General features: G+C 41.2%; 1 protein-coding gene across 2 annotated transcripts; it reads left to right on the top strand.

Moving 5' to 3' along the window:
• The first annotated feature begins 4,584 nt into the window (after positions 1-4,584).
• Positions 4,585-25,115, top strand: lrrc41 (leucine rich repeat containing 41). 2 transcript variants are annotated; one of them, XM_088350256.1, is made up of 10 exons: positions 4,585-4,765; positions 4,876-5,024; positions 6,622-7,327; positions 10,791-11,009; positions 12,282-12,449; positions 12,680-12,778; positions 14,503-14,631; positions 21,879-21,951; positions 22,293-22,513; positions 22,808-25,115. In XM_088350256.1, the coding sequence occupies exons 1-9, from the start codon at positions 4,672-4,674 to the stop codon at positions 22,510-22,512; spliced, it is 1,857 nt and encodes a 618-aa protein (XP_088206382.1). In that variant the 5' UTR covers positions 4,585-4,671; the 3' UTR covers position 22,513; positions 22,808-25,115. The 2 variants fall into 2 exon arrangements, with proteins under 2 accessions (XP_088206382.1, XP_088206383.1); XM_088350257.1 differs by having other exon boundaries at positions 4,706-4,765; positions 4,944-5,024.
• The last annotated feature ends 216 nt before the right edge of the window (positions 25,116-25,331 follow it).

Genomic DNA, 25,331 nt, shown 5'->3' with positions numbered 1-25,331 from the left:
TAAATAAATTATTAATTTATATGATAGTTCATGTATGTGTGCTTAATATTGATATCAATGTTGTTGTTTTTTTATGAATTAGGTGGCGGCTCTAAATAATAGACACTGTCACTTTAAGCTGTGTCTTAAACAAATCGCAAAAGTACACAAAGTCCGAGCTTTTCTTATAGCAGGCATGTCAGACTCAGCATGGCTGTGAGGCCGGATCCCTCGTTTTTGTTCTGAGGCGGGCCGGATCAGTAAAATAATGTCAACTCCAAATTTTTAGCTTTGTCAGTATTTTGCTATGTCATTCAGCTTAAATCAGTGACCTACCCTGCATGTTATAATCACGGATGAGAAGGGATCTTTTCCAAACAACAAATTTATTCATAAACAAATAGGGGAAACACATTTTTAGTTTTGACATTGAATGTATTAACTGGTTTATTTGAACAATTTGTGTCAGAACCCGAACATACGGTGAATCTAGATGCGTAACGTTTTCACACAAGATTTATTTTACGGGAACGGGGCAGTCATGCGCGGGAACACAAACCCCAGCGATTCGGCGATCGTGAGACAGAGAAGTCAGGCACAGGAAAGCAGGAAGCCAGGGGCAGACGAGATCGAAACCGGACAGGACAGACAGGACTGATACAAGAGCAAGATACCGGACAGGACGGGATCGATACCAGACAGGGCAGGACAGAATGAATCGATACTGGATACACGAGCAAGATACCGGACAGGACGGGACAGACCGGATCAATACAGGATACTGGTTACACGAGCAAGATACCGGACAGAAGGGATCAATACCGGATACTGGAATAAGATACTGGACAGGACGGGACAGATTGGATCGATATCAGACAGGACAGGACAGACAGGATCGATACTGGAGACTGGAGCAAGACACTGGACAGGATGAGACAGAAGGGATCGATACTGGAGACTGGAGCAAGATACCGGACAGGACGAGACAGGCGGGATCGATACCGGAGACTGGAGCAAGATACCAGACAGGACGAGACAGACGAGATCGATACCGGATACAGGAGACTGGAGCAGGACGCCGGACAGAACGAGACAGGCAAGATCGATACCGGATACTGGATACACAAGCAGGATATAGGACAGAGTAAAAACACAAGTCTTGCGAGTGCAGAGGTTCGTTGACAGACTGACCAGGAGTGAATGAGAGCACTGAGTTTAAATAGGAGGGGAGCCAATCAGGCAACGAGCAACAGCTGGAGCCAAACGAGCGGGCCCAAGTAAGGGCAATGGGCAATCGTGACAGTTTAAGTGCATGCCATTTTATAGCTGAAGCAACTTGACACTGAGAGCACTTGGTTTGTGTTTTTAAAATAAAATCATATCTTTATAAAAATGTCATAGAAACTTGCTTTTTTCTCTCTCAACATACTCCGAAATTTATTGAGGCCTGGATTAAATCGGGCTGTGTGTTTTACATGCCTGCTTTAAGCTACTAGTTTTATAGATGGCTAGCAAAAGCAAAACAAAAACGTACCTCACACGGCAGCTATCTTGGCCACAACACTTGTAAACCCAACATTACTATTCATCAATCCATCCTTTATCTGCACCGCTTTTCTTCAGTCGGGTGGCTGGAGCCCATATCAGCTATAACCGGGCACTGAGCAGGGGACACCCTGAACTGGTTGCTACCCAGAGGCAGTGTTTTTGGAATGTGAGAGGAAACCGGAGTACCTGGAGTAAACCCACACAGGCGCAGGAAGAACATACAAACTTCATATAGCTGGTAGCTGTATTTGAACCCATGACCTCAGATCCTAATGCAGTAATAAATGCAGTAACAAGCAAAAATTCAGAGGATTTGGGCATCGGTATCAGACTGAAAATGTGATTCATTGAACATTATTGCATTTATTATAATAATTTGATTTTGTAAATAAAAATACATATTGAAACATCGAGTTGACAAAAGTGCAGTGTGTGTGTTTGTACGCGTGAATGTCAAAGAGTGGGGGGGGATTGTATGTTTGTATGTGTAACTCGCTTTGTACCTGAAAATTTAGTATTATTTATCCAATGTATTAAGCTACGGGCCTAAGCTAAGCAAGCTAAGGTAAGGCCACGATTGACATGGATGGATGGTGTTATGAGTGCACTGCAGGAAAGGGGTCTCAAACCAGTCTTCCTCCTGTTCTGGTTCTGACACAGTTATTAATTATTGCAACTTTATTTGCGTTTTTTAACAGATAACATTAAAGAATTTTATACCTAAAATAGTGCTCTCAGATGTCACTACAAAAATGTTTTCAAAATATAAAAATTAGCCATTCTGGAATACAATTTCCAATATTGGGCAGCTATGGATACATTATTGTCCGTTTTTTTAATCCCGAAAAGCTTTTTATTATAAGCATTTGCTTTATATCATATCGAACAGTCAGGGTGTTTTGACAGAGATTTGCCCCACAACCACAGGATATTAGAATGAGAGTGGCTATGTGCCGTTAGACTGTAACGGTTAGAGCTTTAATCGTTTTGAGACTCGTAACTTCTTCTGGCCTGAGAGAGAACAATATTTTTTTCTGCCAAAGCTGCTGAGTCAGTGAAACAAAAAATGCTAACTCAGCTGTTTTGGAAGTTTTCACATCTGGGGTAACCTGACTGCCAGTAAAATACAGTGTTGATATTCAACGTTTTCCTGGCCTGGGAGGGTAAAATATCTTTCTGGAAAATTGGTGAGTCACCAAAACCAAAAATGCAGAGTCAGTTTTTTGGGTGTTGCATTTTCACCTCTAGAGTGACCGACCTGATTGTTTGTGAAATATTGTGATTCGGCCAAACTTGTTTTGGGTCTTTCTGTGTAGAATGTACATGTATATGGAAAAGTTGCAAAGTCAGCAAAACCCAAAATACGAAGTCAGCTTTTTTGGGGCAGTTATCTATAATCAGAAGTAACCTACCTGACTGCCTGTAGTCAATAATGATGTTGATATTTTATGTTGTTCTGTCCTGGGAGGGTGAAATGTCTTTCTGGGAAAAATGTTGAGTCAACAAAACCAAAAGTGATGAGTCAGCTTTTTGGGGCGTTAACCTTCGACATGGCACAGAACCTCACATCTTGTGCTGTGAGCTTAATGTTCTGTGTCAGGTTGGAAAGAGTTATAAAAGTACATTTATCCATTATTTGCACCGCTTATCCTCAGTAGGGTCACGGGGGTGAGGATAAGCGGTGCAGCTAATGAGATGCGATAAATACCTACAGTTATATGCCATGTAAACGAACACATAAGCAAATCATGCAATACCTACTTATTTGACAGAAATGCCACCTATTTATTTTTGCATTTCTCCTGTTGACAATATCTGTGTATTATTTGTTATTGCAAATCCATTGCAGCCTGGTCATCCTGGAAGGGAGATTACCTCATGTGCGGTCTTTTCTCAAGGTTTCTTCAGTTTCCCCATGTTGAAGTTTTTGAGTTTTTCCCTTGCCCTCATGTAGGTATTAGATCAGGGGATGGTGTAATAATAGTCTGTAATTTTTAATGAACGCAGATTTGAGAAGGAAATTCAATGTTTTTGAGATGAAGTGTTTGAGTAAATTAGGAGTGACAAGATTGGGTAGATTGAGAATTGAAATTGTGAGAGACAGAACTGGAGTCTTAGTGAAACTGAGCAAACATGTGGATAAGAGAGTACTCGGTTGGTTTTGACACATGGAGAGGATGGATGAGGAGCTGTTGAAAAGGATCGACAGAGCAGAAGTAAATGGAAGGAGACCAAGAGGAAGGTCGCAATTGACGTGGATGGATGGTGTTATGAGTGCACTGCAGGAAAGAGGTCTAAATGTAGTGGAAGCTAGAGCTCTTGTTGGTGATAGGAATGATTGGAGAGGCGTTGTGAAAAGGATAGTGGGATGTTTAGACGCGTTCTAAGGGATGGGCAGGGCACCTGTATGATGCGGCAGGTGTAAACCAGTGAAAGCTGTCGGGCCCTGCAGTTGAATAGGAGAGTGTGTTGTGTCACCCTGACCCGAGTGACATGGCCGCTTTCTTGTGTCCCGTTTCAACTGGAGGGACGAAAGCATGACCAACTTAGGTGCTGAGGTGCCTAACTTGTTTGGGTGTTTGGGCATTTGGGTTCGCCATTGTCCCCAAAAAATGTTGTGTGTGTGTCTTTTGCTACTTTTCCCCTTTTTTATTTTCTTTGTTTTTGTGTATAAGTTTGTCTTGCTGCCGGTCACCCCTCTTGAGGGATATGACCTGGGTAGATAGATAAATAGAAATTTGCATAAATCTCAAGTTTGTGCAGCCCTTTGAGACTTTTTGGGATTAAGGGCTATACAAATAAACATGACTTGACTTGAAACAACAATTATTAACATCATCAACCATCTTTGCAGGTGATGAACAAAGCTAGAAAATAATTTTGGCTTCCCTTTTTTGCCCAAATCACACATTTACATTCAATCTTGGGTCACAGTTTTCAGTTGTCACCAAATTAAAAAAAAAGATACACGCTCCCTGTCAGCAGTGTCGCTAATGAGTATTATAGCTGCTAAATCAGCGTTTTTTGTGTGTTTACTGTGACGTCACTTCCCCCAAAATAACGTTGTCTTTCTTATCCCGAGTCTTTGAGTTAAGCATTATAGTATATCCGCCAGGACTCCCATGTCAAAATATTGTGTCCAACATGGAGGGGAAGATAACGACGTTAAGAGACGTCTGCTTACGAGACGTGTATTGTTATTTCTCAATTAAAAAAATAGACAAAGCGGCGATTCTTGGTAAGTGGAATGCATTCAAGCCGATGTTGGAACGTGTATCATATTTCGAAGCATTTTCGGTTAAGGCTAACTTCATCCAAAACAAAAATCATTTGTTTCCGTTTTGTCAGTTTTGCCTGCAGACGTGTTAAAAGATCTCCTTCCTTGCATGAACCCGGTTCAATTGGATCTGCTTCAGCCTGAACTCGAGCTTAAAGGAATATCTACCTTCTCGTTATGGATGAAGATGTACCAGCAAGTTACCGGGTTAAAATACCAGGTAAGAAAACATCATTATTTGTATAATACCACAATTATATAAACGGTTACTTTTGTAAACAGACACTGTCAACCAACCTTATCAGCATTCTCTCATTGTCTCTTTTGCCATTGATAACATTAGTGGACATTTTATATAACGAGACTACATTGCACACCAGGATAATCACAATATAAAAGACTCAAAAAGAAAAATAACAGAAAAAAAACGCCAGCATAAATAGGCAAATATATCGTGCAACGGAAATAGTGCCATGACGTTATGGGAGCAACATATTTTCCAAATACTGTAAGAGTTAAGGGGTAAAATATAAATATAGTGCATTTATTCATGTATAACGTACACTCCTATATTTATTTTAGTTAAAAATCGGCATAAAATTTAGTTTAACTTTTTCTCAGCTTGAATGGTTGGATGCTATGAGAATCAAACCTGTATCGCTGTTCAAGTCTTGTTTATTTGCGCACAGCCCGTCATCACATGAAGTCTCAAAGGGCTGTACGGAAAATACACAGACATAATCAATATGAAATATAGGTATCATTCATAACCTGTTAAAGGGCGGTTCAAGCCGAGATTTAAACATCTTTGCTGAGGTTGCAGATCGAATTTTAGAAGGAAGAGCATTCCACACCATCGGGGCCTAAATTGAGAACGCTCCCGAACCTGCATATTTCTTCTTGGTTCTTGGGATAACTAGTAGACCAGCATTTTCTATTCTCTCACCAACGCAGCCTGGATTTGGTACCCGTTGCAACTAATGTTTCGGGATTGTGGTCTGTCTTATATTTTTGACTAATTAATGAATGCACAAATACGCTATATTATATTCCTTGCACTCAAACTTTGAGTTATTTTTTGGGTTAATAAAAGCGTGTTATACAAAAATAAATATGGTATAATTTTCTTTACATAGGCAAGAATTTAGAGGTAAAATCGAGCCTAAGAACATCCATCGCTCCCCGGGCCCGCATGTATTAATTTGGGGCAGCTGTAGCCCAGGAGATAAAGTGTTTGTCATGGGATCAGGAGGTCCTATGTTTGATTCCCGGCTCCTCTGTTTCATGTGTCGGAGTGTCCTTGGGCAAGACACTGAATCCCTAATGCCCCCGATAAGCAAGTTGTTGCCGCTGCCATCGGTTAGTTAGTGTGTTTAAAAGGGAAAAGTGTAAAGCACATTGTAAAGTGCTTTGGGAGGTCTTCATTGACTTGAAAAGCGCTATATAAATGGAGACCATTTACATCTACATTAACATTAAAGCCGGCCTATGTTTGACGAATTAACATTATGTGAGGGATGGAGCTTCGTAAAAAAACAGAATTTTCATAATTTATTTGTAAGGACCCGGGAGGAGGAGAGGGCGGGAAAGATTTAACGCCCCTCGTTTTTCTTTCTATTCTGGGATGAAAATGTTGTAAGTAAGAACATGACTATTTCAAACAAAGTCCAAACACCAACCCAAACCCCTCGAAAGATGAGAAAAAAAGAGTTTATTCGAGCCTGTCTAAGAAAAGCACATAGTTGCAAGGAAGCAGATTGACAGATCACATTTTATTTGTTTCTCTTTTTTCAATAGCTTGTTTTATTTTGTTCCAGACAAATACCTTTGACACCACACAAGCAGTGAAAGTCGAAGTGATGACATTGATGTTCGCCCAGCGTCACCAGCCGCATGTCCTCCGATCGCGTCCGTGGCGTAACGTCAGCATGTCAGAATTCCTGTTGACGGCGTCTAAGTTTGTTACTCGAGTGTCACTCAGTTCTGACATGAAAGGCTACATGGATTTAACACCAGGAGGGCCTGTTATCTCCAATTTGGAAAAGACAGTTGAGTCACTCACGTTGGAGTGGATCCATTTGGACACGAGTTGGGCTTTTGCTCAACAGTTTTCCTTTTTAGTCCATCGCTTTTTGGACCACGGCATGGTGAAACACCTGGCTGTGAAATCACATAACAACAACTTCTTGACCTGGCTATTCGGAAAACGCTGCCACCTCTACAGACCCTCTACGTCTATGGGCTTCGAGACAACCAGTATAGTTGATAAAAGTAATATTTATGATGCTACTTTAGACGACTGTAGTGATAAGGATGGTCCCAACTCAAAACGCTTCAAGATGGCCAAAGAATGCTTGGTTGAGCGTTATTTTGAAGACTTGTGTCCTAGCAGCTTGGTGCCTTTTCCTGACTTAAAGATCCAAAGTTTGGAAGTGTCAGAGTGTAACTTGGATCGTGCGATTCATGTCTTCAAAATCTTACCCACGTTTGACAGCCTAATCAACCTGAACCTAAGGACACAAAGTGAGTGTTGATTCTTTCTGTTTGTGGTTGCATTGACATTTCTCATCTCCAAAATATTTTTTTCAGTAGGCGTGTTTACATTCAGGTGATGTTGGTCAATTGAGGTCAGGGTTCGGGTTTTTGGATCATTATGAATCATCTGCTTACATTACCAATGACAAGCCTTAATGCCATGTACATGGCGTTCACATGGGTGACGCTATTAAGGGGAAAATACATTGTTTCCGTATTTAACTTTTTACATTGAATAAAATATAATTTTATTCAAGTCACTCAATACGCTCAAATTCTATATCTATCTACCCTGGTAATATCCCTTGAGGGGTGACTGAAAGCACGACAAACACATACACAAAAACAAAGAAAAGAAAAAGGGAAAATACCCAAATACCCAAACAAATTAAGCACCTCGGCACCCAAGTTGGTCATGCTTTCGTCCCTCCAGATGAAACGGGACACAAGAAAGTGGCCATGTCACTCGAGTCCGGGTGACACAACACACTCTTCTGTTCAACAGCAGGGCCCGTCAGCTTTCACTGGTTTACCCCTGCCGCATCATACAGGTGCCCTGCCCATCCCTTATAACGCGTCTAAACATCCCGCTATCCTTTCATAACGCCTCTCCACTAATTCGTATCACTAACAAGAGCTCCAGCTTCCACTACATCTAGACCTCTTTCCTGCAGTGCACTCATAACACCGTCCATCCACGTCAATTGCGACCTTCCTCTTGGTCTCCTTCCATTTACTTCTGCTCTGTCGATCCTCTTCAACATTCGCTCCTCATCTATCCTCTCCATACGTCCAAACCAACCAAGTACTCTCTTATCCACACGCTTGCTCAGGTCTACTACTACTCCAGCTCTGTCTCTCACAACTTCATCTCATCTCAAAAACATTTAATTTCCTTCTCAATTATGTGTTCAGGCTCCAAGTCTCTGCACCATACATCACAGTCGGCGCAATCACACTCTCATAAAGTCCTCTCTTTACATCCTTACTCATACTCTTGTCACGCTTATTACTCATGATCAAATTAAGAATTTAAATTGTTCCATTCTCCCTTTAAATGTGTGCTTTGTGTGTTTACAAATTGTACTCATACGATGTTGCCAGAAGCATGGCCTTATTATGTATAGTCACAACTGTGGGATGAAATTAATCAATTCACATGAGGCTTGTTTAGCAAGTCAGCCAGTGTTAGCATGTTTAATTCATTTCTGTGGTACAAGCCATTGCAAGAACGGGTAATCAGAATATAAAGAGACTAGCCCAACCTTCTTAATAAGACTATTTCTAGTCAGAATTAGAATCAGAATTGTCTTTGTTGTCATAGATCAAAACGTAGTGAACATTGTTTCCAACAATAATATAATTAGCACTCCAGGATAAATAAGATATACACATATTAAGACTCCAAAGAGAAACGGGAAATAAATGTTCGGATGAATAGGCAAAAATATTTACAAGGTAGTGTGCATGGAGACTGGCCCAAGTTTAAAGGTCGGGTGCCCTTAAAGAAATGAATGTAGAATAGTTTCTCAATTATGTGCCCAACTGAGTTTAAAGAGCCTTTCTTACTTTTATCAAAGCTGTTCGTAAGTGACAACACATTAGGAAGCAGGAAACTGTGGGGCATTGAGGGCAGTCGAAGAGTGATTTCATGAGAAACAGTTCAGCAAAATAATAGTGCAATGAAAGTTGTGCATTAATTAAATGAAATGATCTGAATTTATATAGCGCTTTTCAAGTCAATGACTTCCCAAAGAGCTTTACAGTGTGCTTCACATTTCCCAATAGCGGCCTTGTATTGCAGCCATGTAAGACGCTAACCTGCTTATTGGGGGTATTAGGCATTAGCATTACTATTAAAAGTGTAACAAAATTGCCAAATAAGTCGACGCAAACCCATTTTTTGGTACAATACCCATTTTTCATAGCATCAGTCTCTTATGCTTTTTTTAGGGCGGTGACAAGCCCTGTGGAAGAAACTATCTCTGAGCCTTTGAGAAAAAGATCTTATCCTGATTTCTTTGTGTTTTCCTTTGTCACACCACCTGAAAAACAGCAATCATATACTTATTAAGGCTGCAATAATAAATCGATTAAAATTGATAAATAAAAGCGATATTATTTAATTTCATCATCGATTCTTTGTGTTGTGCGATTTATGAGCCACTAGGAACGTTAAATCAATGCAAATAAGTGAATCGAAATTCACTGTGAAGTTTCAGGGTTGTAGTACGGCTTTAGTCCGGCAGAGGGCGTTTTGAGACCGTTTTTATAAAAGTATCTTAAGATTTTTTTCTCAAAATCCTTTATTTTGAATATTGCATCATCCCTATTTATGTCGGCGCCATCTTTGTCCGGCATCCTAACACCACGCTTTGCCTTGTATCACTGGCCCTTGCTTGTACCAGACAACACAGTGCCATCTAGTGGCCAAATATTTCACATTGGGGGTTTAAGCATTATATATATCGTTTGCACATTGGGAATTTTTGTATTCAAAGATTTAACCCCAAAAAACCAAATTCCTTGAGCCTTTTAAAAAGTGTGTGTACATTTTAGATATATTTTTTGCAGGTACAAATTTTTCTACGAATAAAATGTAATGTATTGTTCTTTGATTTTGTTTTGTATAGTGATTCAAAATTTGAAAAGATCTTTTCATAAGGTTGTAGGAAAGTAGTATCTTGCATATTTGCTGGTGTATTGCATACATTTTTATGTATTTTTATGTATTGTGGGGTGAGCGATTTCAAAAGTTCAGGCTGCAATCATGACTTTAAGCCAGGAGATGGCGGCATGACTTGCGTGCATTTCTTAGACACGCTTGAATACGCTCTTCTTTTTTCATATTTTTGGGTGTTTGTTCCGCGCCAGTTCTGATTAAGGTAAGATAAAATCAGATGAGCGCAATAGGAAAAGGCTCTTTGAACTCAGTTGGCCATTGTTAACACATACTTTTTAGAGAAAACATTTCACTTTCAACTTTTTATGGAACTCCCCAAATGACACACCCCACCTGTGATTTATTTGACACACACTTGGATTTTTTAAATTGATTTGTATTATAGACTATTTTGTTGTTTTGTGCAATGCTTTTCAGTCTGTCCAAAACCTCAATATTTGAAAAGAGGAAAAATGAGAATTAAAAATGTGGATTTTAAAAATCTGATTCATCCAACAATCGACCGATTCATCAATTATATGAAAAAAACCGAATCGTTAGTTTCACCAATTATTCAGATCTTGTATTACTTCCTTGCTTGAGTGATTCTCTGCTACAAAATAGGCCCATCCATCTTCATTTACCAAAACAATTCACTATTATAAATTGAACTGCTCAGGTGGCAGGCAATATGTCCTGGCTTTGGATTTTAAATTTAAATCTCATCCTGTTAAAATGGTTGACACTAATCCCGTAATTCCTGTTTATGGATTTTATCACCTTGTTTAGTTGGATTCAGCCTTCCTGCCAGGGGGATTAAAGAAATGGCAAAAGCTCTTGCCTCTTTGTCCACGCGTCCCCACCGTTCTCTCTGCAGTATCTCCATCAACACGCTTGGGTGCAGTGGTTCACTGTGTGATTTGCTGAAAGCTTACCATGAGCTAAAGGAACTGCATGTTGGGGTCTACGGCCCCCCCTGTGACAGGGACACCAACTTTGAACTTGAAGGTGAGCAGATGGTAAGGGTTTCAGTGGCAGTCCTAACATGAAGTGGCTTCTAGGGTTGACACGACGAATTGATACAATCAATTCAAATCGATTGGTTGAAGCGCTGGCAACGAAATTGATTTATGCAGCGCTCAGCACACTAATTCAAATTAAAAAAAGATGTGCATTGAATTTCCTCTTTGTTTTGCACTTTGCTCAACAAGACCGCATTTTGATGCATGATGAATGGTTCTCAACTGCACAATAAGATAACACTCGACAAAGTACTTGCTTTCTCCTCCAATGTTGTCTCTTTATTTTGCAGGTGTATAGTTGCATTTCTGTGTACAGACGCTGCCCTACTTACGAACGAGATAGGTTCCGGACGATCGTTCGTAAGTTGAATTTGTTCGCAAGTTGCTTCAGTGCTATATTTTATATGTTTAAGGTTTATATAAGTAAATTTGAGGCTTGTATAAGTAACCTGTATAGTTTTGTACTAAAAAATAAACGTTTCATAAAATAATATGCTCTATTAAGATAAATAAAATGAAGTATAACTTACTTTTGGAAGATGAGCTTCGAGAGTTAGGCGACTTCTTCCTCCGTGGTAAAAAGCGGGCGAAAAAAAGCAATACAACCATTTTCTCCACCGCAATCAATCTTTCTTATTCCACTTCCATTTCAAAAGAAACGGCTCGCCACTTCTTTACACTTTACACCAACCAATCTTGTATAAATTCACGAGAAATTAAACAATGAAAATGTCAAAGTTTTTGTTGTTTACACACGAACTAGAAAATAAGTAGATTTCTTCTTCGGGGTGGATGCTGGGTGAGCTCTCACAGCGCCACACGCCGGTAGCGGCAAAAAGAAGCACTTTAGTACTGTCCTGTGTTCGGATAAAGGTGCACGCAATACAAAATCTAACTTACAGCAATGTCCGGATATTTTTCAACGTCCCAAATGTTTTTTCCGTATATACCGTTGTTTGTAACTCGAATGATCATAAGTAGGGGAGTGTCTGTATTATTGTTAGACTATTTGACAAACCCTTGGATTTTAATTGTTTTATATTACTACTAGTATTCTTTTGTTTTGTGCACTATTTTACTATTGGTCCATAACTTTAAAAATTATTAGAGTAGAATATTAAAAATGGGTTTTTAAAAAATCTGATTCATCGAATAATCGAAAAAAGAATCTGCCGATTCATTCATTATTTAAATAATCGTGAATATTCTATGGCCCATTTCGTTACGCTCATCAAGGGCTTTGCTGATGGTCCTGCAGGCAAATTCAAACTGGAGCAACTGTCCATTCATGCGGGTGCAGGCCAACCGGACCCTCGCTTCCTCCCAAACATATTGAGAGCGTGCCCTCATTTGCTTCGGCTGCAGGTGGAAGGCATGCGCTTGCCCACTGGCTACTCTCAAAAGGAGCTCCTCAACACAGTGGCAGGTAAGGTCGTCATGTTCTACAATGGTATGCTCCAATGAGCTTTGCTGCTGTTAAGATTTAAATTTTGGTGGAAATGTCATTTAAATGAAATATGTCTACTGTATGTCGCCAAACCCAGGTACCACTCACAAAGACACTGGAATTGAATTTCTCTCTTTCTTTCCATCCCCCTGTCTCTCTTTTTCCGTCCTTTTGTCTCTTTCTCTTGCTCTTTTTCTCGTTCTCTTTAGAGTCAAACATTCGCCTGACCAGTCTCTGTTTGTTGGACCTTAACCTGTCTGATTGTCTGGAGGAGATCAAAAAGCTACAGAGCCTCTCCAAATTAAAAGGTAGTGTTTATGTTCTTACCCACTATTTTCATAATGGCGTTCTTGTTATCGTAACCCTATATTCCTATAGGCCTTGCTGCTGCTAATCTGTAAGCTTGTCAAGCTTCTGGCAGTGGTTTCAGTATGATAATTTACCAATAGATGGCAGGAGTGGCTTTGATCTGATCATTGTCCACACACCCACTAGATATGCTTCCTATATTCTGGGTATGAGAGTTTCTAGGCGGTCAATACGGTCAGTATGCGTCGTGAAGCAGTGTGGTGAGAAAAGCTAAGATACAAGTACAGAAAGTCAACACTTCAAAGCTTTAGTCTTTCTAAAATAGATGACACAGTCCCTTTTTCATTGTCGGGTCAGAGAGGGAGGACGTTCTGTGCATGTCTGCAGGAACGCGATTCCCATGGTGACCAAAATCATGTCATCACTTTACCAGAAACAACAGGTGCTGAAAACGTCTTGCAAAGTTCATGCATCGTGCAGATGTTCCGTGTACTTACTATAAAATGTTATTTTGCAAGAAAACTGCCCTTGTCTTTATGGAAAACATTTCTTGGAAATTGGAGGTATCACGAATGCCCAAAAAACAAAAGTTGCCGTGGTAGTGTTTTGTTGTTGGCTCAAGGTTATCCTGGCTGCTTACTGCATGTTTACGGAAAGCCAGCCTCATGTTTTTTTTAACGCTGATCGGTACAGGGTCGTCCTCTCTGGCAGCTGGCATTCTCCCGTGTCCCAGCCGGTTTAGCCCCTGTTAGCTCTGTGTGTGTTGTTTTTGCCAGTTCAGCCCCTTTTTTGGCTGCTCGCCATTTGTCGTACCATTGTTGCACCCATCTGCAACACAACACCTAGCCATTTTCCACAAAAAGTACCAAAACATGGCTTAAAACATTTCAACTAGTTAACATGTAAACCCATAGGGTTACTGGCTTGCCATGGTGCTGGTGTGCTTCACATGAGGTCATAGCTCAGGAAGTCAAAGGCGCAAGACAAACTTTCTTCAAAATCTCAGAAAATAATTGGAATATACTAATGATATATATAGATCTTATGAGAAGACATGTACCATTTTGTCACATTTTATTAGTTTTATAATTTGGGAATCCCTTTACAAATAACACCAACACAGCTCTCTGGTGGCTTTGTTTTTCCATTGCATTTCTTCTTCCCTTGGCAGCATGCATTAGTTGTAGAGCATTGTCTTAAAAAGCGCCATCGCCCCCTCTGGGACAAGTGCATGCTAACCTAAACAGGGTACTTTGAAATGTGTATTAGTGCCAGCATATCGTATCAATGATGAACATTTATTATGGGTCGTGCAAAAAATTAGGGTAGCGTTTCCTGCAACTGAAAATGTAAGCCTCATGCAGTATTACCATTATTTTGCCCATTTTATGTGGAGAGATTTGTCTCAAGCATATCTACACACTCATTGTTCAGATCCACAAATGCATTCGCAATTTACTCAGGATCTAAAAATAATGTCTTGATAAATGTACAAGCAAGATTAACAATCGCAAATGTATATATTTGTGGATCTGCAAATTACATGATTCACACCGGACTTTTTCTTTTAATGCTACTGGAGAAATTAAAAAATGGGCTTTGAAACCACCTTGAAAAGTGCTTGAATTTGGCAAAAAAAAAAGTGTACTAACCCTGTTCTAAGCATGTACAACAAATTTGCGTGCAAATTTGTTGCAGTGATAAGTCCTGTTTGGTCTTCCAGTGCTCAGTCTTGTGGACTGTCGCCTTCTGGAGCGTGCATCCGACAGGGCAGCAAGTTTGCGTCAGTTGGTAGACGCTGTAAAGACGCTGCCATCCCTGCAGAGACTCTACTTGAGATGGAACCGACTGGGTAAGCCACGCCATCACCTCACCGTGGAGATACAGTGCCCCCTTCACATTCAATATGCATTCACTACTGGCTCAAGCTCATATTTAGAACAAATTTTACCCATAATGAATAACTGAAAACCAACTCATCCTTTGCCAGCCTTTGAAAATCATCCAAATTAACCCTTAAGAGCTATAAAACAGATATTTCTTGTTTTATGTTAGATATTACGTTTTTATGAAGACTCACACACAGATGTATGTTACTCAGCTTTACCGGAGACTTCAGTGTGTACACTGCAAGTCGGTGCCCCCATATAACCGGATAAAATACATACATTGTAACATCTTCCCTTTTATTTATTTATTTTTTTAAACTCTACCCCCCACCTGAACATTGAAAGCCACGGCTCATGAGGTAAACCCAACAAAAACACGACAGTGCTTCACCCAATCCAACATTTTCCGGTATATTGTCACATTGTGTTAAACAAAGTCCCGGAGGTGTGCAGGCCTCCTAACAACACTGCCGCATCTGGTGGTGGTGACACCAGTCTGGGCCATCTGAGGATCTGGCACAGCAACTGGTGAGCAGGTTTGTGGTGTGTTGTTGATGTGATCACCACCACTAGGGGCTGAGGTGGGCAGGACCCCGCTGACCGTTTCTGTTGATGGTGAGACCCCTGGTGCTGGCCTCAGGTGTCTACGGTTGCGTCTCAGCACAGTCCCATTATCCAGCTCCACCGAATAGGACCTTCTCTGGTCCTGTCGTACCACCGATGCAGGTGTCCAGACAGTGCGTCTGGTCACTTGTGACTGTACTCGCACCTGTTCCTCATTCTGCAGAGGCCGCAGTCCCCTAGCCCCTCTATTATAATAGCGAGCCTGTCTGAGCTTGTTTTCCTGTACAGCGTTATCAGTGTCCACAATTGCAGGTTTAAGCAGATTTTCACACATGGGCAGTAATGTCTTTGTCCGTCGGTTCATCAGCCTTTGTGCAGGACTGGCCTGGAAACCCTGCGCAGGAGTGTTTCTGTGAGCCAGTATGGCTAAGTAAGGGTCTGACTTTGCCTGTGGGACTTTTCCCATTAATCTTTTAGCCGTCTCTGCTTTTCCATTGTTTTAATGATGTGTGGGCGATGATGTTACATGTTCAAATTCCCAAGACTGTCTGAATCTCTTAAACTCATGTGAGCTGTATTATGGGCCATTGCCCGAAAACACCATACAGGCACACCATGGCAAGCGAAATGTGCCTTTAATTTGTGGATGACTGTGGTGGACTTGGTATCGGGCAAATAATCAACTTCCCAAAAATTTGAGAAATGGTCCACAGTCACTACGTACTCTTTATTATTAAGGGGGAAAATATCTGTCATGGCTCTGTAATGGTTCTTTCTGTTGTCGTGTGTCTACTTCTCTGCACACTTGGCACTTCCCAATATATGTCTTAAGCTGTTCATGCATACCCGGCCAATACACACATTCTCTTGCTCTTCTGATGCAGTTTTCAATCCCTAAATGTGAGGCATGAATCTTTTCCATAATTTCTTGTCTTAGAGCTGTTGGGACAACAGCCCTTTCTCCCGGAAAGATGACATTGTTCTGTACAATTAGCTCATCTCGCATGGAAAAATATGGCGTCGAGCTCAACCTGTCCTTTATCCACCGGCCATCCTTGTAGTATTCTCTGTTTCAGCACCTGGAGGGCCTGCTCCCGTTCCGTCTCACCTTGGTTTTTATGTCGTCTCACCTCTGAAATTGGTAATTAATAATATTCACTGTTTCAATTTCAGCTTCAACAGAACCCTCAACTGCATATTCTGTGCGCCCAGCCCAGTTTCGGATGAATCAAATTGTAGAGTGAGTTCCTCCATATGATTGTAATACTTCAATACTGGTGCTGTGGCTAGCATCCCTTTTATTGTCCCAAAGGCAGACTCCTGTATGTGAGTCCATTCCCAGATCACATCCTTGTGTGTCAGTTGCCTCAGGACCTCACAGCTATCCGATAGGTGTGGGCAGAATTTTGCGAGATAGTTCACCATTCCGAGCAATCTCTGTAGGCCCTTGATGTCGATGGGTCTAGGCATTTCTTGTACAGCGCGTACCTTCTCCGGGTCAATTTTCAAGCCCTCAGATGTCAGGGTGTGACCTATGTACGGCACCTCCTTCTGCCTCAACTTCAATTTGTCAAAATTCAGTTTGATGTTGCATGTTCTGCATCGCTCAAGGAGTCTTTTCAGTTTCTCGTCATGGTCTCTTACTGCCCTGTCATGATTTTCTCATTCGCCAATAATCAGGATATTGTCAGCTATAATGCGTACGCCTGGTAGCCCCTCAAGCGCCTGTGTCAGCCTGTGCTGAAACACCTCAGGAGCTGGGCTGATCCCCATTGGCATTCTCCTGCACCTGAACCTTCCGAATGGCGTCGCAAATGTTGTCATGTGCTCTGTCAGTTTCACATGCCAGAATCCATTTTTCACATCACAAACCGTGAATACGCTGGCATTTGCCAGGTCTGGCAGGACATCTTCAATAGTTGGTAATGGAAAGTGCTGTCTCTTCAGTGTTCTGTTTAGAGGTTTTGGATCAATACAGATCCTCAGCTTTCCTGATGGTTTCCTAACCAGGACCATGTTACTGATCCAATCTGTGCTCTTTTCAACTGGTGTAATTACTTCTCTTGCCACCAGGCTTGTCAGTTCTTGCTTCAGCGGGTTTATCAGAGCCACTGGAACTCTCCGCTTTGGTAGTTTCACTGGTGCTATGCTTAGATCCACTTTGAGCTCATATGTGCCAGACAAACAGCCATCACCCTCAAACACCTGTGGGTATTACTCCCTGATCTGCTCCTCCAGTGTTCTTCCTTTGCTGTCTGCTTGTTGAACTATGTCATCAATGGCCTTGATATTTTCTCTCTGTATCCTCACTAGAGCCGTGCCCTGCATTGCTTTGTTCCCCAGCAATGGCAAAGATGCCTGCACGTCAACCACCATGAATTCAAGTTTGTACAGTTTCCTGTTTCTCGGATTTCTTATTTTAATCCTGCATTTGCCCAAAGGCTTCAGAGTGTTTTTATTGTACATGACAAGGACCTGTTGCGTCTGCTCCAATTTCATGTCAGGATTCAGGAGATGTAATTGAAGAATATTGCAACTTGCCCCACAGTCCAGTTGAAATTTTACTGACCTATCCCCCAGCAGCATGGTTGCAAACAGTTGTCACCCCTGTGCGTTCGCCTGTGCCTCTGCGCGAGGGCTCATAATTTCCTCATGGTCCTCCTCGGTTTCTGTGTATTCGTTTAGATGTGTGTCTGACGTTTTGCATCTGGAGGCATAGTGGTTGTGTTTCTTGCATTTCCTGCAGACTTTCCCATAAGCAGGACAGCTTTTTTTTCCACTCATGTTGTTTCCCACAGTAGATAGGTTGTGACATTTCTGATCATTAAAACACATTTAAATAGTAATTTAATATAAAGTACAGTTATAAGAACAGATTCGATTAGATTTAATTCAATCGTCCTTTTGGGGAAATTCACTTTCAACACCTTCCTGGGGAAAACAACAGGCATTACATTACAAAAACAGCAGAATAACAAACATAAGACCCTGGGAGTTGGAGGCAGATTGGATCGGTCTGCAAGACGTAGAAGGGAAATGGCAGAGGGGATCCTAATGCGGCGCCTCCTAAATCTTATTGTCCTGTAACTGCGCCCTGACGGTAGTGGGGTAAGGTATAGGCGTAGTGGGTGAGTGATATCCTGGACTATTGTGTTTTCCAGTCTGGTGATGGACCGGTTATTTAAGTCTGAGTGGTTGGGTGTGAGTAGGCCAATGATATTAGCTGCTGTGTAAATGATAAGTATGAGTTTGGTCTGGTTCGTTACAGAGAGCACAGTGCAAAAAACTCGTGAAGCAGTACAGGAGGATGGGTTGAACGATGCTTTGGTACAGTAGTAACAGGAGGTGAGGTGCAACATATAGTCATTTGAGTTTTACGGATGACTGAGGTCTTTGTTGACTCTTTTTGAGAATATCCGTGGCATGCTGAGTTTGTTGTCCAGTGTTACTCCTAAATATTTTAACATGTTCACTGTTTGAACTGTTTGTCTTTTTATGATGATAGGGTGATAAAATAAATATAATAAATAAGATTATATTAGCAAAATAAAATTTGACTTTATAATAAGCAATAACCGCAGAGGTAGTCAGCGGTTGATAACAGATGTGTACGCTTGGTGGTGGAGGAGTGCGGGACAGAGGTCCGGGAGGAGTGAGAACACAACAAAGGACAACAACACAAGTGTGCTGGATCAGGTTTGTATGGCACATGCTAAATTTGACGAGCGGATGATGGGGTTGAGCAGTCTCATGCTCTCGGCCCTCTAGTGGTAGAGTCTGGCAATCTTTCTCGTATCCCAATTTTTTTGTATGTTGAGGGCCTGCTGTACTTTCTCGCTAATGGCTCACTCAGGAAGTGATGCGGACAGGTGTAGACTTATAATAATTTTCTTCTGTGTGCGTATTACAGGATTTTAAATAGCCATGTGGGGACCAGTAGTCTTTATTCGGAAATTTGGGTAGTTCCTGGGTTAATACGTGGGTTATGACCCAGTGGCAACATGCTTTCTAATCCAGCCCGCTAAAAGAAAATGGTAAAAATATATGTTATGTTTGAAAAAGTACTACTAATGTGACTATGTGCCCCCATGAAAACTGTGTTCATTGCACTCATGATCAACATTCAAATAACTGGTTACATTTTTCTATACTGGTTATTTTTTTAATCATATATTAATTTCATACAACTTGATATTTATCACATTTGATTGAATAAAAACAATTCTTTTTTATAAATAAATATGTTTATTTTTTCATTTACAGTGTTGTTCCCTCTATAAACAAATTGGGTGGCCCAACTCGCGATTAGGTTAAGATAAGATAATCCTTTTTTTGTCCCACAATAAGGAAATTTATTTTGTCCCAGCAGTAAGACCGTGAATAATGAATAACAGCTAGAATATAAACAGTACAAACAAGTTTTTAGAAATATAAAAAAAACACAAACAGAAAATTTCCAATGGCAGGTGTGCAAAATACTTTGAGTAAAGTGGCCAGTTATGTGCAAGTATGCAAAGTCATGGGGGGTGTGCAGTCTTTCGGGAGCACTGCTTATTATATAGTCTCACGGCTGCAGGAAGGAAGGACCTGCAAAACCGCTCCTTCACACACTTGGGGTGAAGCAGCCTGTCACTGAAGGAGCTCTCCAGAGCAGATACGGTGTCCTGCAGGGGATGGGAGATGTTCCTAGTCATGGACAACAGCTTAGCCATCATCCTCCTCTCCCCTACCACCTCCACTGAGTCGAGGGTACATCCCAGGACAGAGCTGGCCTTCCTGATCATAATGTCCATTCTTTTCCCGTCAAAATGCTGCTCCCCCAGCAGACCACTCTGTAGAAAATGGTTGATGCCACCACGTTGTCATAAAAGTTCTTCAGGAGTGCCCCCTAAGCAGATAGTCTGCTTTGCCCTTTCAGGGAGGTTTAGGGAGCAATTACTTTTTCCAATAGGGTTAGATGTGAGGTCAGTTATTTTAATGGATGCAAGAGTGTGTACAAGGGATACATGTCAATGGCGAATGATAGTTGAGAACGAGTGCTACGACACGCATATGATGCAGAATAGGTAAACCAGTGTAGGCTGTCGGGCCTCTCTGCTGATGAAGGGTCTCATGGCACAGCAATTCACCCCTTGTTGTGCCATGGGCTTAATGTTCGATGCCAGGTTGGGTAGAGCCGAAGGGAATGAACGTTTGGTGAATGCTAGTGTGTTCTTGACTCTAGCCACCTCCCACTAGGGGGATATGGCTTCGGTATATAGACAGGTCAGTTTTGACATGTATGTGTCTTAATAAATGGAGATTTTAAAACAGCATTTTGTATTTCCTTGTATTCTCTGTGCTATTAAAAATGTTTTGATGATATCAAACCTTTGTGAGTGATGAATAATAAAAAAACCACAGAAATTAGGAAATGGGTCAATACTTTTTCACGGTACTGTAATCGCACATGTTGGAGAAATTGGAGGTCCGATAATCGAGAGAAAAGTCTTCTCATATGTGGATAAGAGAAATAGACAGGAGCCAGCCTCGTTACGGAGGGAGATGTCACTTTATTGATGCGTCAATAAAGATCTCACAGAGCTAGGAACATGACAATGTATTTAAAGCTGGTAGTGACGATTAGGCTTCGATTGAGTACACCCCAAAAGGCGGTCCTGTATCACGTATCAAGTACAGAGCGTCCCGTCCCTTGCACGCTATCTTCAAGGAAACTTAATGTCTGCCAAGAGTATCTTCAAGGATGTCTACCCGACCGTTTCCCACTACTGTAAGCAAGTCTTTCTAAATTTCTACATGTATGCAAGTCTATTCTACATTTGCAAGTGTATTTACCACAACACACATTTACTATTTGAATGCGTTTTTAGTGATCAGGGTTTCGGCCCTGAGAGCGTCAGCATTAACCACTTGACACCTGATACTGATGATATACGAAAAGGCGTTATAATGTATTTTATCATCACACTATTTTTACTCACAGTGCCAGAAAGGAATGTTAGACAATGGGAGAAACAGAAATTCGACTCAGATACACCAGAGCTACAGTATTTCCTTCATTGTGCTTTTCTGCGTTTCTTTCTTTCACGACGACTTTCTGATTTCTCCGTTTTCTTAAATTTGTTTCTGGCACCACAAAAAAACTAATGTTATAATTAGATTAAAGATCTAATGCCTTTTTGAATACCATCTGCATTCAAAAGTGGACTATTGGTTAGATCACTGTTGTCTTACCGCTTTGGCCTTTTCGATTCCTGTTGCGTACGATGTTTTTCAATTTTAGTCTGCGATGATATTTGTCTAAAAAATCTTTGCAGTAATATATACCGTTGGTGTATTAAACGTCCAACGGTCTTGTACTAATGAATACAATAGCTCTGACTGTAGTTTTAATATCATCCCTCTCATAGTCCAGTGCCTCTTGAAAAAAAATCGATGCAAAAATACTATATTTGGGGCTTGCAGTAATTGGTTTTCAGTTTTATAGTATCAGGAACATTCACTTGAGATCCAAGCACAATCTACCCCTTTTTTGAGTCAGACTTTGGGTTAAGCAATCAGTCTAAATGGTTACTGTTAGAAAATGCATTATGTCAATTAAATGTCTTAACTACAATAGAACAACAAACCGTGTGTGTGTCCACAGGCGCAAACGTACATGTGTTGTCTGAGTTGTTCACCGGACCCGTCCCCAGCCCAGTAGAGTTCCTTTGTCTTGGGTGAGTGCTCGACATCACCTGCAAACTGCGAAAAGTAAACTGCGATACAGCGACGGATGAATGTAATTGCGTATGGGAATTTGCAAGGTGCACCCTGGTGGCCAAAGTATGCACCAGAACGAGCAGTGTAATAATGTAAATTGCAGGAACAAGTGTAATTAATGATTTGATACAAAAATCACATTTTTTTTTTGCTGTTTTAGTACTTATTTTCAAATATGCGCAATACTATTCTCATTTCCACCTTGATTTCTAAGAACTTTTTGTGGTTAAGACATGAAACACACGTATCTTTCCGAAATTCCTTATTCCGATCTCAGACATTTGTTTTCTTTGCCCAGGGCCAATTTTTTTCAGCCTGCGGACTTGTTTCTGTTTGCCGAGGCCTTAAGTTCGCATCCTCCTCTGTGCCGGCTCACCCTGGACCTCACCACTAATCCGGCAGATCGTGACGCAGACACTTGGAAAGCGGCGCTCGACAAGCTTAGCCCTTTCTGTCGGATCCTGACCAACAATTGGAACTCTAGAAACGTCATGGCTGATTACATCAGCGTCATGTGAGGTAGCTAACAAGTAGAGAGAAGATCTTAAACCCGACCTCGACGCATTTTTTTTTATCCACCTCTCATTGTTCTTTGTTTCTTTTTTGTGTGTGGAGGATCCGCGTAATGAATTTCATCCCCCTGGGAGACGGAGTCCATTGAACCTCCACACATAAAAAGAAACGGAACAATGATGGGTGGATTAAAAAAGAGTCAGCGAGAGAGAATCCCTCCTCCACCGAGTCCAAATAAAATATAAAAAGTCGGGTGTGCTTCGTGCTCGGTCCCTTAAATCATTAATTTGTTTTCTTCAGGTTGGACTGGATTTCTTATGCCTGATCCCCTAACAAGTGCATACAAAGAGGAAAGAAAATTTACTGGATTATAAGGCGCAACTACCAAAAAAATCTATCGATCTACCTTGGTCGTATCCTTCAAGAGAGGTGACCGACAGCAAGACAAATACATACAATAACAAAGAAAATAAAAAGGGAAAAATAGCAAAAAACACACACAAAGCCAACACCCAAACAAGTTAGGCACCTCGGCACCTAAGTTGGTCACGCCTTCGTCCCTCCAGATGAAACGGGACACAAGAAAGCGGCTATGTCACTCGGGTCAGGGTGACATAACACACTCTTCTGTTCAACAGCAGGGCCCGACAGCTTTCACTGGTTTACCCCTGCCGCATCATACAGGTGCCCTGCCTATCCCTTAGAACGCGTCTAGACATCCCACTATTCTTTTACAACAGCTCTCCACTCATTCCTGTCACCAACACGCCGTGATTGTATGATGGTTAGTACTCTGCGTTGTGGCTGTAGTAACCCCGATTCGAATCCGGGTCATGGCAAAACCAAAAAATATTCTTTGGAAAATATTTGTTTAATGTATAACGTGCACTGGACTATAATGTGCATGGAAATATTAACATTTTATACACTTACAATACATATCAGTACAGTGATTAATCGCAAAACATTGTACACAACAAATTCCTGTTGAATGCAATGATTCGCGATTTTGATCAGCGTTTTTTTTCGACTGATAAATTGTTGCATTAGTACGGTAGTATGCCATAAAATCTCGTGTAGTGGCACGCAGGAGAAAATGTTGTATGCATTTCCAATTTTGTCCCCCAGTTTTTTGTGGGATACAAGATGCACTTTCAAATTTGTAGACAATTAGGGGTTTTCAGTTGCTCCTAATAGTCCAGAAACTACGGTACCTAAACGGAACGTCGTCTGTTCCCTGCGGGAAGTGACAGCGGTGACAAGCTAGCATATTACAGACATGAAAGTCTTTTACATTTTGGAGAATTTCACCGTTTTGAAGTCTAAGAGGGTGACCTACGTGAATTGTATAAATCAGAGGAGAAAATGTTTGGAGGTGGGCAGGGTGGTGTTGTGAGATTTCCCTGAGTGAATCGGGCATTTAAGGTGTCACGTTTGAATTAAAATCAGTGCAGGTCGCGCAAGCAGGAGTATTGTATTAATTCTTGTGTAACGCGGATCCTATTGTATCTCATTAAGTCAAGTCAATTCACATTTATTTTTATAGCCCTTAATCACAAAAATGTCTCAAAGGGCTGCACAGGATTACAATTACACCATTATCTGATCTTAAACCAACATGTGGGCAAGGAAAAACTCAAAACCTCAGCGTGAGGAAAAAAAAAACCTTGAGAAGGGGCCTCACAAGCTGTAATCCCCCTTCCAGGATGACCAGGTTGGAATAGATTATCACACTATTTTTATTCACAGCACCAGAGATGGATAAAATAAATACATTGTAGCGGGGAATACATTGTACATCTTATGTGGGTATTGTGTATGGTCAGCAACCTATGAAACGCGTGCCAGCAGTGGCACGCAACGGTTTAATTAGTGGCACGCGAGCGCACGGCAAAAAAATAATGATTATTTTTTAAAGTATTTTTACCTGAAATTTAGAAATTTTCAGTTGCGCGCCGTGTTTAAGGTAGCGCCCCTCCTCTGCTTCATGTGTGAGTGTGTGTTTGCGCGGTGCCTCACAAAGGAGAATTCCGTGTTTTAAACCAGCGCGCCTAACCCGCTTGGGATAAATGAACGAATCGTGACGGCTCCTCGAGCAAAAACATCTCGTTCTTTCCAGCGAGCGTGGACAGACGAATGAGGCTTTGTGCAAAAAATGACCGTGCTGTTCGTGCATTATGCCTCGACAGCGTCGTACCTCGCACAGCAAGTGTTAAATGTCGTTACGAGATAAAACATGAACATGAATTCAAAGATGAGTCTGACATTGCGGAGACATTAAAACGCGCAGTGTCCTGGTATGGCCAATAAACACAGACCCTGAAAACCTTTGTCACTGCTAAGAACACAACCACTAAAGGAAGTTATCACATTGCTCACTGCATAGCAAAGCACAGAAAACCATTTACTGATGGCGAATATTTTTAAGAAGCGAGGGTGCGCGCGTGTGTGCCTCTGCGCGCGTGCGTGCCTTATGCTTTGCTGATGTTATTTCAAGAAGATATCATTGATGAATTGTATGGTAGCTGTCCATATCAGGTTTTTTTGATTGTAGTTCATTGTTGATGAAAAATGGTTCATTCTGGTTAATTCTTGTGGTAAGAAGTTGAAGCAAGACAAATACATGGGGCTTGATGGTATTTGCCCGTGTTGATTGCTAGGGCGATGCACTCAGCAACTGCTTTCAGAACCTTGTCATGGCCTTTCCACTTGTTTTTCACATTCATTTTTTAGTTGATTAATGAACAACAATTGTGGAAGATAAATTGGTCAGTTATACGATTTCAATGTATATCCATGCTGTTTATTTGGACTGGTGTAAAAT

This window comes from Urocampus carinirostris, chromosome 12, assembly GCF_059441175.1.
Source record: "Urocampus carinirostris isolate Australia breed hairy pipefish chromosome 12, RoL_Ucar_1.0, whole genome shotgun sequence".
In the NCBI taxonomy this organism is placed as follows: Eukaryota; Metazoa; Chordata; class Actinopteri; order Syngnathiformes; family Syngnathidae; genus Urocampus; species Urocampus carinirostris.
This window is presented reverse-complemented; position numbering and strand designations above follow the sequence as displayed.

What these genes read in the sequence shown, in the direction of transcription:
- lrrc41 (XM_088350256.1), top strand. Translation starts at nt 4,672, where the DNA reads ATGGAGGGGAAGATAACGACGTTAAGAGACGTCTGCTTACGAGACGTG. An exon ending in AGACAAAGCGGCGATTCTTG is followed by an intron (nt 4,766 to 4,875) that starts GTAAGTGGAATG and finishes CCGTTTTGTCAG; the next exon opens with TTTTGCCTGCAGACGTGTTA. An exon ending in GAGCCTCTCCAAATTAAAAG is followed by an intron (nt 12,779 to 14,502) that starts GTAGTGTTTATG and finishes TTGGTCTTCCAG; the next exon opens with TGCTCAGTCTTGTGGACTGT.